Genomic DNA, 18,936 nt, shown 5'->3' on the forward strand with positions numbered 1-18,936 from the left:
TAAAGTCAATAATTTATTTCATCAAGTAGTTTTTATATACATGTACAATCAAGTCACTATTATGATTAATGTAATATAACAACAATGAATATCAGTTAACAGGTACAACATATTGTTCATTTGAATATTTACAATTATAATAATTATTCATCCATTTATATACATAACGGTATCACACAATCACCAACGTCTAGTGCTAAACATTGGTGTCGTCGTCTGTTTGAAAGAGCCTCGTCGAGCTTTCCACATAAGCAATAAGCACCGATTTTTACCAAAAGATGGGATTAAAGAAGAAACGTATAACAATATGTAAAATTAAGTAAAAGAACCTTTTCGAAAAATATATTTATATAGAGATGAGTTCCTTCAAATGAGGCATACAACCTTGCAAAAATGAAAAACGTCCAATCGGACCCTCGGCCATGTTCTATCGAAAACAATCACGGATGTATATGGACGATTAACAATGTTAGAATTCTTTACATTTAACTACGCTGAAAGTAGATCGCGTAGTAATTTAAATTTAGCAGTTTAACCTAAGGACTCTCCATTTAGAAATCTAAATATGGAATCAATTTGAACTTAGTTATACAATTTACACTTAATATACTAGTAACTAATATTATTATTATTAATAGCTTAACGCACTTGTTCTACTGATGTACCGGAATACATCCGAGTATTGTTTTCCATAGAAAATGACCTAGGGGTTCCGAATGTGAAAAAGTCATGTTGTCCTCCATAGGACTCGCTTTCGCTGATGACGTCACATATGTTACAATATTTAATATAAATGCTGTAGTTTTTAACGTTACGAAAATAAAAAAAATGAATCGACAGTATACGCTTGCTTGGGTGTTTCTAAATAATGTTTAAACAAGTATATTTATCAATACACATGCTATGGTATGACTGCAGATTATGCTTTAGTTATGTTTACAAATCGAGGGCTAAGCGCATGAAAGTTGTAAATCCATATTGACACAGCATGAGATACGTTCTTCTAGCGCTATGCCCTCGCAATGATAAATGAGCATTATGGCTTTTTATCAATTATACATGACATTACATATGTTTATATTTGTCTGCATATAGAATCGTTGGTGCCCGCGGCCAAAACGTAAAAACTGATAAATGATCATGAGGGATATGGTCAAGTGATATGATATTGGTGTTTTGTTTCTTGCACATAAGTTGAAGGGAAATCTTGATCGAATCACAACGGAAAACATGAAATCATACGAGATGTCTAAATGTGTGTCTTTAGGTTCTCCTTTATTTTATACCAAATTTTCAAGCTGATATGACAAATACCATGGATTGTGATTCAAACACATGATATCTAAGCTAAAATCATCAATGGTTTAAGGACAATGCAATAACGTTTATATTTCAAATTCTTTCTGGTCTAAAATGCTGGTTTTACGTTCGTTGTGTAAAAGTGAAACCCCGTTGTCTCGAACCCCAAGGGACAGGCGAAAATACCTCGAGCGTAGGGAAATTCGAGAAAGCAAGAATGCTTATATACTGAAGCAAAAGATCGGTCCTTTATATCCAGCTCGAGACAACGAGGAAATCGAACCAAGCAAGTTCGACCCAACGAGATTCGATTGTATTTAAATGTCATATCACTGGAAAAATTTAACAGAGACAGAGCAAAAGCTTTGCAGAAGACAGACAGTCATAAAACGGTGGAGTGCAAATGAATTATTTGTTCAAAGCAACTATGGACTGAAATAAGATTTTAGAATTTGTTTTCTTATGAGTATGATAAGGCAGATAGCAAATCGTTTTAAAGTGAACGATACTTGCAAAATAATGTAAAATGCAGGTGGAAGATCGATATCGATTCAAGTTTATAGCATATCCATGGCGACAATGATTTCGAAGTGAAAATGGCTGTCAAATCGCGTAGAATGTAGATCATAGCCTATGTGAAGGTTGATAATAGGTCAACAATGCCATGGCTGAACTGGGTCAAGGTCAAACACTCGTTTAGAGTCGCAAAGGTCGAATCCGATCAGTTCAAGGCCACCACTAGCGTCAGAACGAGGGCAAATGCTCCCGTAAAAGCAATGTGGAGGGCAAGGAAAAACGTCTTCATCTTGTCCACCTAGTAAAACAAAGGTAGTATAAGTGAATAAAGTATTAACGGTTAAATCTTATTGGCGATATTTTGGCGCGTTTGAAAAAAAGAATTTATGGCCATGTAGCTATTATTTTTTAAATGCAAACATTTATAAAAGCTATTTTTATCTTTACTTAAATTATATCTCCCCGTGTTTTTGTTTTAACCAAAAAGTCAAAGAGTCGTGATAATGCATTTAGATTATAAGTAGTTAAAATTTTCATCAACTTATATTGTGCGCCTATCATGTAAGAAACTAGTTGTAAAAATGATTCTTAGAAACGCACCAATAAACAGGGAGGGGGCTAGGTTAAGGTTTATGAGTGTGGGGGGAGGACGACAAACACAATTGAGTTTTGAAAAGTTACGTTGTGTACATTGCTTGTAATTTAAAAAAAAAAAACGTACGTTCAAACTCAATTAAAGGTAATGCATGTATGCATTCCATTGCATTTGGTGATACGGAATGGTATCGCTATTTAACTACAGAAACCCACCTTTCGCATTTTATCTTTTGTGTTGATGTTGCCGTTGGGTACAGCACCATTGTCCGTACCATTCTTTGCCGTCATTTCCATTCCTTCAACCTTTGCTGTAAAAATAAATACATGTTAAAAAACGAGCAGAAACTTTGTCACAAGAAAATCCATGAACAAACAATTTAACTTAGGGAAATTCATGAGTAAACAACTTAACTCAAAGAAATTCATGAGCAAACAATATAACGCAAGAATGTTCATGAGCAAACAATTTAGCTCAAGTAAATTCATGAGCAAACAAATTTTATGCTAGAAAATCCATGAGTAAACAAGTTTATACATGAAAATCCACGAGCAAACAGTTTAGTACACGAAAATTTATAAGCAAACAATAAAACACAAGGAAATACATTAGCAAACAAGTAAACACAAGAAAATACATGAGCAACCAATTTAATACAAAGAAATCCATGAGCAAACAATTTAACACTAGAACATTTATGAGCAAACAATTTAACGCAAGAAAATATATGAGCAAACAATCTAGCACAAGGAAGTCCATGAGCAAACAAATAAATAAGCACAAGAAAATACATGAGCAAACAATTTAGCCAAAGAAAATCCATGAGCAAACAATTTAGCACAAGGAAATCCATCAGCAAATAATTTGACACAAGATCCATGAGCAAATCATTTAGCACAAGGAAATCCATCAGCAAACAATTTAGCAGAAGAAAATCCACGATCAAACAGTATAGCACAAACAAATCCATGAGCAAACAATTTAGCACAAGTAAATCCATGAGCAAACAATTTAAGGCAAGCAAAGCCATAAGCAAACACTATAGCAGAAGGAAATCCATGAGCAAACAATTTAGCACAAGGAAATCCATGAGCAAACAATATAGCACAAGGAAATCCATGATCAAACAGTATAGCACAAGAAAATCCATGAGCAAACAATTTAACGCAAGCAAAGCCATGAGAAAACACTATAGCACAAGGAAATCCATGAGCAAACAATTTTGCACAAGGAAATCCATGAGCAAACAATATAGTACAAGGAAATCCATGAGAAAACAATATAGCACAAGAAAATCCATGAGCAAACAATTTAGCACAATTGAATCCATGAGCAAACAATTTAACGCAAGCAAATCCATGAGCAAACACTATAGCACAAGGAAATCCATGAGCAAACAATTTAGCACAAGTAAATCCATGAGCAAACACTAACGCAAACCTAAATAGAAGCTAAAATATGACACAATATCAAACAAATGCCACTCTTGTCAGGACCTGTAAGCATCTAATAAAAAGCCATTCTGGTTAAAAATGTTATTCGTCCACTACAAAATTAATATAGGGTGGCACAACTTACTATATCGTGCCAACGATCTTATAATCTAATAGTCATAACTACCGTACACATCTAATAATGAATAATAATAATATATATAGCAAAATAAAGTTGAGTCTGCGCTTACAAGGTATGACTAGAGTGTAGTATGCTTTACAAGAGCGCCGCTGAGTGAACGCCATTACTCGTCTGATGTTGTTGTTTAGTCGAACAAGGGGCATAACTCGACAATAGTTCATGTTAGAATTGTTTAAATTACTATTCGTTTCTGCATTTATGTAACCTCTTCGAAAGAGTTTTGATTTGAAGCGAAGTGGGGGTGTTGCAAGCTGAACACCGGCCATTTTCCATTGAAAACAGCCTCGGATATATGTCGGTTCATCAGTAAAAGTAGTTCGTTTATTTTTTAATAATAGTACTTATAAAATGTAATGTTATAATGTGTATTGTGTATTACTAATTTAAAGTTGATTGCCAGTGAAGTGAATTATAACGTAAATAAACAAGACTCCCGAGAGTCAAGTCCTTAGGTTTAAATGCTATATTGGAATTATAACGTAATCTAAGTACTACTTGCATCGTAGTTAAATGTAAAGAATTCTGACATTGTAAACCGTCCATATTCATCCGAGGTTGATTTCAATGGCAAATGGCCGAGGTGTTCCGCTTTTTTTTCAGATTCCGACAATAAGAATACGTTTAACAATATATAGAGTTCTTTGTTCCAAAAAGAGGGAAGCTAAAAATGTAAGTACGACTAAATGGCAAGATGCGTAGGTAGGAATAACACACAAGTTACATCTATAAAAAATATACCGGTTCCCGAAATGGTGTATTTGTCTTTCGAAAACATTTTCTTCTTGAGTGTTGTGTTAATATAGATCACAGATGCTGGCAGTTTTATTGTTGTTTCTAAGGAAACAAATTATTGCAAATAAAATTACATTGTCTTTCCAAATACCTAGTGTATGGTGGTTTATTTAAAACTAACAACACAATATAATTCATTATTTTAAGTGACACTCTTATTCAAATTCAATACATACACATATATAACAAACATGACTTTGACTGATAAACCTAAAAAATAGTTACTGTGACCCATTATCATCTCATAAGATAGAAATACCGTGTTTTCTGCATCTTTCTTTCAAATTAAACTCGGTATCCTACATAAGAACCATTCTTTTCGATATGTATTCATCATTTTTGGTATATTAAAACAATTATATTTTTTGGTAAATGTTATTTCGGAGTAAAAGTGCATCTTTTAGACAAACTGAAAGATAATGATATAGACGATACCAATGCCAACAAGCGGTGATAACCATTAAGTTTAACATATTTCCACATGCTCCGAACATATACAAGTAGTATCATTTAACATTAAAGGGACACACTTCATGGTAAACTTAATAGATGCCAAATCAGATGTACTTTAATGCATTATTATATATAACACATTTTTTTACTTTATGATGAAAAAAGCATATAATATGTTTTCAGACAAAAAAGCGATAGTTTGGCACTTTTTTAATGTGTGAATGTGTGGCCAAATTACTATTAACTGAAAAAAAACTTCAACATTTTTTTAAAGGATAATGGGTTTTTTAAATGTCAAATGAGTTCAACATAATAATGCATTCAAATTTGAAAAATAATCCATACGTCAAGTGTAAACCTATAAAGTGCCCCTTTACAGCATCGATGCTAAAGTTTTTTTTAATCTACAGATACATACATATTCTTTCCCAAATGAAAACCTTAATTACAACTATGACAAACTGAAAAACTATTCAATTAAATGTCGGCTACTTACCACTTTTCTCTTTCTTGTTCATGCATTCTATCAACTCAAAGATGACGTCAATAATGATGACGTAAATAACGTAGACAATCATTATGTAAATGGCGTAGGATGGCGTTCGGGCTTTGGGCAGTTTAAATCCAAAACATATCGTAACAGCTGTAAAATAGAGGTATTCGTATTGATTAACATAATTGCATAGATACAAGTAGAATTCTTTAAACAATTTTAGCTGATCATTCTTTATTGCATGCAATTGAAAGTTGACAAAATGTTTCCATAGTTCACATCAGCAACAGTTAAACTTTTAATGAAAATATGATAAGTATTTAAGCAGAAAAATACTTTGCAAAGCATATAGGGATTGTAATCAACATTCATCTTAAGTCAACCTTACGGTCATAGATCATTGACTTCGTTCACTCTATTGATCAGTAATCCGATTAGCTACATCGTTCTTAGATCAAATTAAGACCAGTTTTGAATATCAGCCCTTATATTACGTCAATTTCTGTATCGTTATTAATATTTTTTTCGAAATCCAGGCACACATCGTTTGTCAGTTGTAGCTATATCATAGATAATTTGAAACATTTAAAAAAAGTTTATTGAGTTTGAGTCTGAAATTCAGACGCAAGACGTTAATGGAAACAAAAACAATTTTTTTAAAGCTTATGACAACCGTAAAGTATGAAATAAGTTTCGGGTCGCGAACATCTGCTAACGAACAGTCTCGAGTCCAAGTCTAGACTCAGACTCAGAAAAGTATTTTTACGAAGGAACAAAAGATCATATATATTCCATTGCCTTTACAAACATTTATGTAAATAAAAGTAAAACATTCAAACAGTAATATATTTCAGCATCAATGAAATCAATGAAATTAATTTTTGCCATATTGAGTCTTGAGTTTGAACTTAGACTTGAGGCTGTTCGTAATCACTGCCCCTGCAAATGCCAAACAATTTCATATTTCTGGGGTGGGTGTGGTTACCTGAGAGGATGTAAGCCGTCATGCCGACACCCCAGTGGGCCCAATTGAATATCCACCGTTTGTCGGAGTCCCCGCCCGGTCGGAAGAACGCCATTATTGGCTGGAAGAATATATAGTTCATAAAGTAAGACGGAAAATTGTATCATTTGAACACTCTGGGCAATATTATTACCAACCGGAGTGATACAGATGTCATTTAGTTAGATAGTCAAGTACCTCAGATCGTATATATAATCATTTGCCATCATAATCACGATATTTCAAATTCTGAATGAAGTTGCATTTTACAATTTTACATCTATTAATGAAAAAAAAATCACAATACTAGTATATCATTCTTTTTTTTTATCAAAGTCAACATAGTGCCAGTATATATGAATGCAGAAAGTAGCAAAAACACATGTAAAATAGGCATAAATAAAGGTAACTTTAACAAAAACATGCATATATATGCTCTTTATTGCTTAAATCATCATTGGAAAATAGGCAAATTCATACAGAATGTGACCGAGATCCTTAAATCATTTGTACACGTGACAGTGTTGCCCCTTGGGTTGAACGGAACAGGGTGTGTTAGATGAATGTACATACATGTATTATATCTTGGTTAAATGCGTAATGATTATGACTTGCCTAATTTCATTAAGTTAAATTATGAAATGGTCGCGGTCTGTCAATAATTATTAGTAATCAATCTAAATATTTAAGCCAATCATGGTTGTGATAAAACTTCCTTAAATACATGAATGACTGTATAACATTTATACTAGTTAATTGAAAATCCAACTATATACTTACGTTTGTTAAACATAAACCGGTGACGATTATACCTAAAACTGGATGAGATTTTAAGTATGTTTCTCCTAAAATCTGAAACAAAAATGGGCATATGATTAGTATTTATCTTATAAGCTAGTGATAAAAATGTATTTTTTCCTGAACGAAGTATATACTCGTTCGAAGTATAAATTAATCTGGGGTATTTCCACTCCAAGAAAACAGATAAATTTTGGCGTTTACAAAATCGATAGTAACATAAAACTCGCAATGTCGAATTCGTTGGGACGTAGGGAAATACTTCGAGATAACGAACATTAGATATAACCATATTACAAAACGTATTAAAAAACGTAAAAATCGAAGAATGTTCGACATAACCAGATCATTGAGATAACAGAGTTCGACATAGCGAGTTTTCAGTGTTCTTGTCTTTATTAGTTTTCACTTACAGTGCGAAAGCGCTTTCCCAATGTTTATGGCATCAGTTAACAACATTTGAAAAGTTGTGAAACGGGCGTTTTCTATGTTTGTCTCTTTAAACATGATCTGCCCAAGTTGTGCTTAATGTTTAAGCGTGTGTATAAGAACTTGGACAAGAAAACAAAGTTTACTAACCGTGCTATATCCTTTAATTGCAACAAAAATCAGTATAAATCCTATAGAATTGAGCACGAGCGCTACCACCATACACGCCCGGTGAACCTGTAAAAGATCAAAATTGTCTTACAAGACGAATACATGCTTAAAGCTGCACTATCACAAATTCACAGTTTTTACCATTGTTATTTTTTGGTCTAAGAATCAGCTCATTTTAGCATCAGTGTCTTCAATTCTGTCATATAAGATAACTCGCAATAGAACTGTTATACAGATCTCAATTGTTTGGTAAACTGCCAAAAAGTTCATGTTTCTTGATCGTTAGTAACGCGTTTAGCCATTATTTCTCAAACGTAAATATGAATACTTCGATCTGCGCTTTTGTCAGCAGTCTTATATCAATGGTTTCAAGCCATTGACGCAAAAATTGGCTCATTCAAAGACAAAAAACAAAAACAGTTGTCAAAACAATTTATCTGTGAGAGTGCAGCTGCAAATGTAATGTTAACGGTATACTAGTCAAATGTACCTAAAATGTAACTCTAGAATTAAAAAAATACTGAAATAGAAGTAAGTAAGAAATTTTCTGTCTGATAATTAATTTTATGTAACTTTAGACGTAGGAAAGTGCTGGAAAATACCACAATAGTTGGAGCGAATCAAAAATAGAACGTCAGAATATGTACAAGGACCTACCGTAAAAATAACAAAAGCACAATAATAAAACGGCGCATTAGAAAATTACTATAATAAAACGTCGAACTAGAAGAAATGGGAATAGCAAAATAATTTGGATATGATACCAGCATTTAAAAGCAAACTGGAATATATATTTCAAAATAAGATGAAAAAAACTTAATTACAGTAACTTTACCTGGAACCAAATTTTCAGTCCGAAGAAGGTTTTGTCCGACCAGGCACTTTTGTAGTAGCGAGCGGCGAGAATTCCTATACTAGTGAACATCACCCAGGCAAAGATCATCACACATCCTAGAAAAGAGAGGCACATTTAGCGTAAGCTAAGACCTAAATGAATTCAGAGCTTGTTAATCTCAGTTTTCATCTCCTGTTTATTGCCCCGGGCCGTATTCAATAAGCAACTTAGATTTGACTTCAATTCAAGATTAGAAACTAAGAGTTTGCATTGGCCTGTATATTTAGCTGACCAATAGGCTGAACTGAATCACTGAGGCATGTCTAAGGATAAGGATAAGATCAATAGTGGATGCAGGCCCTGGTGACACAAAAAGGCACCAAATACCATGTATATTGTTTATTGGTTAATTGTCATTTAGTACTGTGTTCAAAGACATGAGACCCAGATCCCAGAGTTTTCAGACAAGGAGGACAAAAGAAAGCTGTTTATCACGAAAAAACTTTTTTTTTTCAAAAATAGATGATTGTTACATAATTGTAAAAGGGCTTGAAGTGTCAAAAACGGTCTGTGATATTTTGTCCAGAGGTCAAAGAAAACGGATTTTGCAGCTAAAATGGCAATTGTGTAAAACTCATTGGGTTTTTTTAAATAAATAATTAATCGAGTACAATTTTTGGCTTTACTATTATTTTTATTTTTTGGGAAATATCGATCCAAAGTTTTGATCAACATCGTTATGTTTTGTGGTAAAAATGAGTTCAGATTGAGATTTGACTCAAGTGTTTTGTGATATTTTGGCCAGGGGTATGGCGTTAACTTGTTTGATCGAAAAGCAGACGACCTCAAAATACTCACCATGTGCCTTAACAAGTGGGTCAGTGTCCGCCCGCTGGCCGACCGCCGTGGCAGAGGATTGAAGGTCCACCCGAGAACTGGAGACGGGCGGTAAGTCTGAGGTCGAGTGAGGCATCATCAGAAATCCTAAATAATTGTATAATAATTATAATATACATATAAACACCATGGATTAAGCATTCCCGCTTGGCTCGAATATTTCGAGGCTGTGAGTGTTTTCGCCGGTCCCTGTGAGAGCTACGAGTCAACGGGGTTCGACTGTGTACAACAAAACTATGACCGTCAAGAGGCCGAGGCCAAAAGGTCAGCACGGTCCCAAACAAACGAAGATGAAGTACAGATACTTATTACCTTTGTGTATTGTGCGTTTACAAAATGACAACCAATACATGTACAGTCGTTGGTTTTGAATTGTAGCATTAAAGATGAACATTAAGTTTTAACTTTTATTACCTTGATTCAGTTTGTGTAAAATAGACGGTTTACAACCCTTTATATGTGCATGGTTAAATACAGATATATTTCTTTCGTAATTTTAATGCATTATCATGTTTTGGGCTGTAATGAACAAAACAAAACAAAAACCATATGATATGTGTACAATTAAGAAATATATTGGAGATATTAGGCGCTATTTTAAATGGGAAATGTAAAGCCACGTAGCTTTTAATTGTAAATCCGCAATTATAAACGCTGATATTTTACACTAACTGTACACAAATTATTTGCTTTTTATCATTAAAGTCGAATGAGTTTAACATTAATATGCATCAAAATTCAAAAATAAATTGTGTCAACCTATATTGTCCCCTTTCAGTATTGGCATACATCATAGTTGTCTTCTATTTCATGTTATACTTTCATTAAAGTACGAAACACGCAAACAACTGACCTTGCATGGCTGGGCCCGTAGCGAACATGAGATGCCAGTCTTGGTTCAGGTCATACATGGTGTTTTCGAGGGCCGTGCCATTCGCGCTCTTGATTCGGAAAAAGCGACACCGTAGCACGCCGTTGCTGATTCCTCCCTGGAAATTGCTAATACCGTAGTCGCTCTGTAAGATGCACAGAAAATGAGGTACATTAGTGGGTTGTCTGCATACCATAGTCGCTCTGTAAGATAAGCGGGAAATGAGGCGCATTTGATGGGTTAATCTGTATACCGTAGACCCTCTAAAAGTAACGCAGCAAATGAGGCACATATTAAGCGGGTATATCTGTGTACCGTAGTCGCTCTGAAAGATAAACGGAAATAAGGCACATATGTAGGTTTACTAAGGGACACTGGTGATTTATCATCACATACATCGGACAACACTTAAATATGGCCCTTCATCCGTTTGATATTGTTGCATGGTTATTTCAATAAAACACGAGTAAGTAAAATTATTCTATATACATATAAGATTATAAGATGAACATGTCCAGAAACCCCCAAAACCACATAAGCCTAAACAACATCAAACATTGCCTTAAATATGGGCGGAACCTCATCCCAATTAGACTGTCAGAAAGGCGAAAGCCCTAGCAACAAGAAAAACATAACTTTAATGGTAGTTCCTTCTACTATTCTTACAAAGTCAGACGCAATGCGCAGACTCAACACTAAAAATACAAATTATGCAACAATGGGGATGTTCGAAACCTACAAAGAATCCCATATAAACACGTTAAATAGACTGACATGCAAACTTTGTACACGCCTTACATACATTTGTATGGACTTGCTGTTCAAGTTCTTTTCTAGCCTCTTCTTAGGGAAAACAGTAGTATATAGAGTACATGTGCATATTTCTGCATTTGTTTCTTGTGGAACAAATTAAACTGCCTCGTTAGTTATTTGTGTATATTATGATAAGTCAATGAACCACTCGCTTGCAGTGAGAACTGACAATACAGGGTTATTGAATATAAATCATGCGACTTAAATGGAAGAAAACATGTCTCCACTGCCTCCTGCAAATTCATTTAAACACGATTTTATAAGTCTATTTTCCCACGGTGTTTATGGAGTTTAACGAAAGAAGGTACCGCGGTTGCCGACGATGAATATTTAGTTGGCCAATGAAAAGGGTATACGTCATGAAGTGTAATTTACCGGGGTGAGCCTCTGGTTACTGTAGCCGTTGTTGTAGGAATTGAACACTCGGACCTCGCCGCCATTGTTCGCTACACATTCGATCACACTGTCACTTCCCTGGAGAAAAACACAACATACATTGACACAATTATTAGCACACAATATCCTTGAGAACATGCTTGTGAAAGAAAGACCTTTCTCCCTCGAATACTTTAAAAAGTTTTTTTTAACAAAACCACTAAATATTATTTAAATCATATATCGTTTGAGATGAGACAAATTTCCCTCAGCTATTGATTGAGTGTTATTATATGCTATAAGACATATTTTCATCAGCTATTGTATGAATATTATAATATGCAGTTAGACATATTTTCATCAGCTATTGTATGAATATTATAATATGCAGTTAGACATATTTTCATCAGCTATTGTATGAATGTTTTTATATGCAGTTAGACATATTTTCATTAGCTATTGTATGAATATTATAATATGCAGTTAGACATATTTTCATCAGCTATTGTATGAATGTTTTTATATGCAGTTAGACATATTTTCATCAGCTAGTGTTTGAATGTTATAATATGCGATAAGACACATGTTCATCAACTATTGTTTGAATGTTATATTATGCGATAACACACATAATCATCAGCTATTGCATGAATGTTATACTATGCATTAAGAATCTTGTTCATCAGCTATTGTTTGAATGTTATAATTTGCGATTAGAGAAACTATCATCAGCTCGTATTGTTTCAAAATACCATACAAATTCTTCACGACCCTACAAGGAAATATAAAACATATGCAACATTTCCATTCATTTTCATGATTTTGTGACTAATATAACATTTGAAAAAAATCTCATTTCACACCTTTGATAACTTGATCAATGATGATCGAAGTGTTTTTTCATTCATGTATTGTTTTACATATCGCCTCAGTAAGCATTTAATCGGAGTCATTTCCCACCGCAAATGAGAAATGAAGAAGCATGTATCTGTGGTAATTACATTTGAACAATCCTTAGTTTGAAATGACACACCAACTAACCAACGTGTATGTGACTTTAAAATATAATTTACCTTCTACAATGCGAAGTACAAGACCTGTGTTTAAGATAATAGACAATTTCAGCAACAGTAATGGTATCTCGTGTTTGACTTAATTTTGATTTAAGATTGATGTAGCGTATCGGATTGCGTGGTATAAATAACCAACCAATATAGTGAATGGGGTCAGTGGCGTATGGCCATAAGATTGTTTTAAGTTGCATATTGAATACCACCCAAGTAACCCATGTCAATAAAGATTGAAAGGCTTAAGATCGTAAATGTCAAGGCGTAGCTTCGTCTTTGGCGTAAACTGCGCTTTAATAACGTATCATAAGGACATTCATCGAACATAACGGGTATACCTGAGCACTCTTAAAGCTGCACTCTCACAGATTGAACGTTTTGACACCTTTTTTATTTTGTTTTGGACCGAACCAATTTTTGCGAAAACCATGGCAACCAGTTATATAAGACTGCTGACAAAAGATTAGATCGCAGATTTTTATTTTTAAGTTCAAAAATTGATGTCTAATTTGCATATTTTTAAAACTGTAAGTAACGGTTTAAGCCATAAAACATTAATTTTCGAACAGAAATATGAAAATCCGCGATCTGATCTTTTGTCAGCAATCTTTTTATCATTGGTTTGCAGATATAACCGCAAAAAATGCTCTTTCTAAGACAAAAAACAAAAAAAAAAGATGTAAAAACGGAATATCTGTGAGAATGCAGCTTTAAGCAACGTAAGGATGACGACTTAAGATATATTTTTGAAACGGGGGCCAAGTCATTTAAAATATTGCAAACTGCGCATGATAAACAGGAGGCAAACGAGTAAACACGAGTACGTGACATATCATACGATCATAATTCATTAAAATGACAAACGAAAAGAAACGGCAGTTTACCATTTTTCTATCAGATGAGAACCCAAGAGCGATGTAAGAGTCCGCGGATTTCACCATTCCGTACATCTCGAAGGCCACGTTCTGTCCGAAGTCCTGCCACGTGACTAAATAGCGGCACGAGCCTCCCGTGCAGTCCTGGAAACAACCCTTCGAAACGCCACACGCGGCGTCTGCTTGGATTCCTCCGAGCTGCCAAGACGACATAGAAATAGTTAGCAAGTGTTTATAACATTGGTATGCTTACTAAATAACGTTTTATTTAATAATGGTATCTTAATCTAGAAATATATTTTCATTTTAGGTTTTGTATGATTTCAAAAACAACGTCAATATGATGGAATTTTTTTGCTTGTATCGAAACAGCAACAAATATTACTATATTTTCAAATTTAAAATAAGACATATTTAACTGTAACAAAAAATGTGTTTTTTTAATAATCAATACTTTAAATAAATGGCTTTTTTCTGTATATTTCTGTATAAAAATGAATTGTTTTACGCATAATCCATATGAATAATTTCATTTGCGATAAAAAAGTGTATACTTGGATTACATTTTAGCATATGTATTTCATCCCAATTTTGTGTTACAAAGAATTTTAGTATTGTATTATGTAAAGTAAGTCATTTTAGTAAAGTTATAAAGAAACACCAAATAGTACACCATTTTGCAAAAAAACATTAATTGTCAAATTTTTTGGGATTCTAATTAACTTCTTCCATAAAAACGTCTGGTGTGAAACTGTTAAAGAACGAATTAATCATTAATTCATTGTTTTTTGTAAGAAAATTTAGTAGCTTGTAAAGTTTAAGTGTTATAAATGTGTTACACATTCTCACTCTTCCATCCAAACCAGGAAATTGGCAAACAAAATATGGCTGAAATAATTAATGAATTTCTCACACATGGGTTAGTGTAAGACAATACAGAGTCATCAAGTTACAAAATCGTTGGTCCATTTTGTCCTAATTTATGTTTGTTTTCCATATTAAATCCTGAAAACATCTTAAGCGACTCGCTCATGGTTTGTAAAATGCACGTTTTTGTTACAAATAATGTAAGGCAACGTATTAGGAGTGTTATAACTAAGATACTGACGGCTGGAACCCTTCAGCAAATGATGATATTTTTGCTCAAATATTGTCTTTTAAGAACACAATTTTCAATAGCGTTAATAAAAATACGTCTTTCAGCGATCTGTTATTGCGTGATTGGTTGATTGTCATTATCACGTGATGTTATCAATGTATTGTTATGGAGTCAAAATAGCCATCTCTCTTGCACAAAGCCTTGCTTAGTGGATAAGGCGTCGGTTTACTATGTTTGATTGAATTTAATGGTGTGTGCTCGCATGATCCCACTTATTAAATAACAAACTTGTATTATTTTCTACAATGTCGATATCATAGAGTAAAAAAAATGATTAATTAAGTGTTTTCAGACGCATAAACGTGAAACATTTTTTTGGTCAAAAAACATGAGCAAGACCTTTTAAAGCTAGATTCAGTGTTAAAGATGAGTGCGTTCACATTAATTTAAAAAAAAACAAAACATTTTAACACATAATTAATATTTGAGTTGAAGATGATGACATCTATCAGAAATAATGTCTATAAACTGGTACTCGCGTACCACATGTTAAACCATTTGACATTTCTCATCATATGTTTGTATAACTTCTTTGCTGTGATTGCAAAATTGTAGTGACATTACATTTGAACCCCGTTTGGTCGAACTCGCTTGGCTCGATTTCATCGTTAGCTCGAACTGGATGTAAATGACCGAATCCTTTATACTGAAGGTAAGCATACACGCTTAGCTCGAATCCCCCGAGGCTCGAGGTATTTTCGCCGGACTATGAGAGTTCGAGTCAACGGGGTTTGACTGTATATTAATATCAGTAAAAGTCATTACATTATTCATCATTATATCTAATTTCAAACGTAGGTGAAGTAACAAGGTTGCTTTTCTAACATATGGCCGATGAATATCATACGTCTAGTGTCTCATTGTTAGAAAGTCTTTAAAGACATTTAATTTATAGCCATCAAAATGTCAAACTGTACAATTGATTTTCATTACAGCCAAAAGAACTATAAAAAAGTGACAAATGTGAACATAAAATGAATTTCATTAACACATTTCACATTTAATTTTATTCGAAATGTAAATCTACATTCCTAGTTATTTAAGCACATTTAAGGATGAACCCATCATTACAAACACAAATCTAGGTATGGTATATCATATGTGTCGACAATTATATTGATGTTTGTGTGGTCTGCCTGCTGTTTGGTACGTTTGTGTCTTTCGTTTAGTGCCGATTGTGCCATTCAGGATCCTACACATAAGATTTGAAACTTTTAAAAAAAATGTACAGTCCATCATGCAAAACTGGATACATAAGCTGTAGTTTTCAATGTATCATTGAAATTAGGTTATCGTCGCCGAGGGCTAAAAGTCAGCGTTAGGCGACTACGGTATGTCGGTATCGATTTATCGAATGATTTTTGTTCTTGTTTGTTTTGTTGATAATTTCTCATACATGTGCTTGTTGTGAATTGGAAAAAGTTACAAAGTTGCAAACTACATAAATATTTCATTTTATGAATTTTATTTGATTCTTAAACTATCATGCAATATGTGTTATTAAATTTACCAATATCTACTAACTGGATGCGTAATGACATAAAATGTTGTTGCTGTTTTTAATTTTCTGTTCATTAATAATTATAGATTAATCTGATTACTAAGACAGTATGTCTGTCCAATTAATCGATAATGAAAATTCAGCCGATTGCCCATCGCTCTTGAACGTGGGCCGTTTCTCTAAAACGTATATTTAATGAGCTGTTTGTTACAAACTGAGTTTACTGTAAATGGAAACACAATGTAAAACGTAATATACATGCATATTAACACAACACATATAATTAAGTATGCCTCAAAGCAGACAAGCACAATAACAAAGCAATTCTACAATCGACTTGCATGTCAGGCTACAGGCATAGTCAGCTGTCGCCTTGATCAAACATTGTAGCATTTTGTTGTTTTTGTTTTTCAATATGAATCATGTATCATTTTCAAAATGCTTCTAAAACCTTATGCTAGGAAGATGAATTGTATAGCATATACCCTGAATCTTATAATTACAATCAACGCGATAGACCCTTATACATATTATTTGGTATTTCGCTAATGTTAAAGCATAACTATCAACCGACAACCAAGTATTTGCATATATAGCGATTAAATGTATATACACATATCATGCTAAACATTCGCTGCGTTCGAAGAAAGCCCTGATGTACAGTCATTTAAAGAGCAACCTCTTCGTACGAGCATGCGGAACGCTAGTATGCCACCAAAGTTACCCACACATAACATCATTCAGCACTTTTGCAAGACTACTTTATTTAAGTCTGCACGTTTTTGTTTAACAAGACTCATCGGTCCTTCCTTTTACCATCTATATACTGCATAGCATAACGATGAGCTGTAATTGTTCAAGTTAACAATAAATGTTCTGTTCTAAACTATTGACCCAGCTGTATTTGCATTTTTTTTCGATCGCATGCCTGTCGGAATGCATCATGTCGCGATAGCTTTCCAGCCATTTAAGCGTATAATCAGTCGGCGTTTTGCAAACGTACTTAAAGATGTAAAGAATACGCACGTTTTTCTGACCGAGTGGTTTCAGAATATCGAACCAGCTTTCCAAAGAACTTAAAGATTTTATTTTGTACTAGGAAAGTTTATAAGCATAAAGAACTATCGTTGACCCGTTTGGGAAGAACTAGTTGACTATTCTCGCAATCGTGGCATACGTCTTTTAACATTTACTTAAGCATTATGATTCAAAAAAGACCAAACAATATTATAAAACATAGCATATCCTTATTTTCTAATGTATCTGCTTTGTTCTAATGCAAAATGTTTCACGATTCCATAAAAACACATTCGCATCAAGGTCGCGCTCTAGACTATGTGCGCATGCCATTCGCGCATGCGTCATGCCGCTAAAGTATTCTACCCAATCAACAAGTCATAGGACGATGCTAGGCTACTGAAGGTATACACTATTATTTAACGAGGGAAATCCTTCCTTCCACTGAAATACTTTCGTATTTGTGGGCATGCTTTTCGATCATGCTTCATGCCGCTATGCTATTCTATCCAGTCAACCGCGGCGATGCATGGTTTCTAAATGTCCACATGCTTCTATGTCATGGACTGTCATTACAGTCAACATCTCATACTACCTTCTGATCGTCAGTTTCTCCTGCAGAGGCAGCGTTTGGTGCATCTGTAACTATCGGTTCCGGTCTGAACATCTGTACTGGCTCTACGACAAATTCACTCGGAGACACTTCAAATGTTTCTCCCGGGGTTTCAATTTGACCTCCGCCTATTGACCGGATCATATTTCCAATTTTCTGACGCCATCTTGTTAATATGACAGGAGAGGTTGTTCTATGAACGCCTTCTGTTGTTGTGCTTGCGTTTGTTTGTGGGGGCGTCGTCTTAACCTCAAAGCTGCGTGTGGATGTTTGAACATGGTGGTTTGTATCCTGATGTTTGCCTTGTCTTACTGATTCTCCTTCATGATGGTGAATATCAGGAAACATGCTAGGTTTATCAATGATTTCGTTTGTTTCTATACCAGCATCTAGCCCTGACTCCTTTGGAATTACGTTGAATAGAACAGCAGCCGTTTTGGTCAAAGTTGCCGAACTTGATTCCATAGATATCGTTGTTGTAGTCATACTTCTAGAGATGGTTGATGATGTCGAAGAAGTGTTACTAGAAGTTGATATTTGACCCCGATTTAGTGTTGACAAAGCGACTGAAGAAGCATCCGACGAGGAGCTAGTAGGATTGCCTGATGTTGAAATAGTGACTGAATCCGTTAAAGTTAATACATTTTTATCTACTGCTGAAACCGACACTAGACCTTTATCCTTGACTGGTGTTAAAGGTGTCGTAGAAAGTGATGATGAGCTAACGGA

The 18,936-nt window shown here is 34.3% G+C and overlaps 1 protein-coding gene across 1 annotated transcript in view; it reads right to left on the bottom strand.

Moving 5' to 3' along the window:
* The window catches only part of LOC128215530 (putative ferric-chelate reductase 1), a 36,348-nt gene continuing 17,412 nt past the window's right edge, over positions 1 to 18,936 (bottom strand). Inside the window, exons 6-16 of the mRNA XM_052922213.1 lie at positions 13,927 to 14,115; positions 11,976 to 12,074; positions 10,770 to 10,932; positions 9,878 to 10,003; positions 9,020 to 9,135; positions 8,164 to 8,250; positions 7,567 to 7,638; positions 6,769 to 6,868; positions 5,787 to 5,933; positions 2,626 to 2,720; positions 1 to 2,113 (exon numbers count right to left, since the gene is read on the bottom strand). Of these exons, the coding sequence (XP_052778173.1) occupies positions 2,021 to 2,113; positions 2,626 to 2,720; positions 5,787 to 5,933; positions 6,769 to 6,868; positions 7,567 to 7,638; positions 8,164 to 8,250; positions 9,020 to 9,135; positions 9,878 to 10,003; positions 10,770 to 10,932; positions 11,976 to 12,074; positions 13,927 to 14,115 (1,287 nt within the window). The 3' untranslated portion in view covers positions 1 to 2,020. The remainder of the gene's footprint in view (positions 2,114 to 2,625; positions 2,721 to 5,786; positions 5,934 to 6,768; positions 6,869 to 7,566; positions 7,639 to 8,163; positions 8,251 to 9,019; positions 9,136 to 9,877; positions 10,004 to 10,769; positions 10,933 to 11,975; positions 12,075 to 13,926; positions 14,116 to 18,936) is intronic.

Source organism: Mya arenaria, chromosome 13, assembly GCF_026914265.1.
Source record: "Mya arenaria isolate MELC-2E11 chromosome 13, ASM2691426v1".
NCBI lineage: Eukaryota > Metazoa > Mollusca > Bivalvia > Myida > Myidae > Mya > Mya arenaria.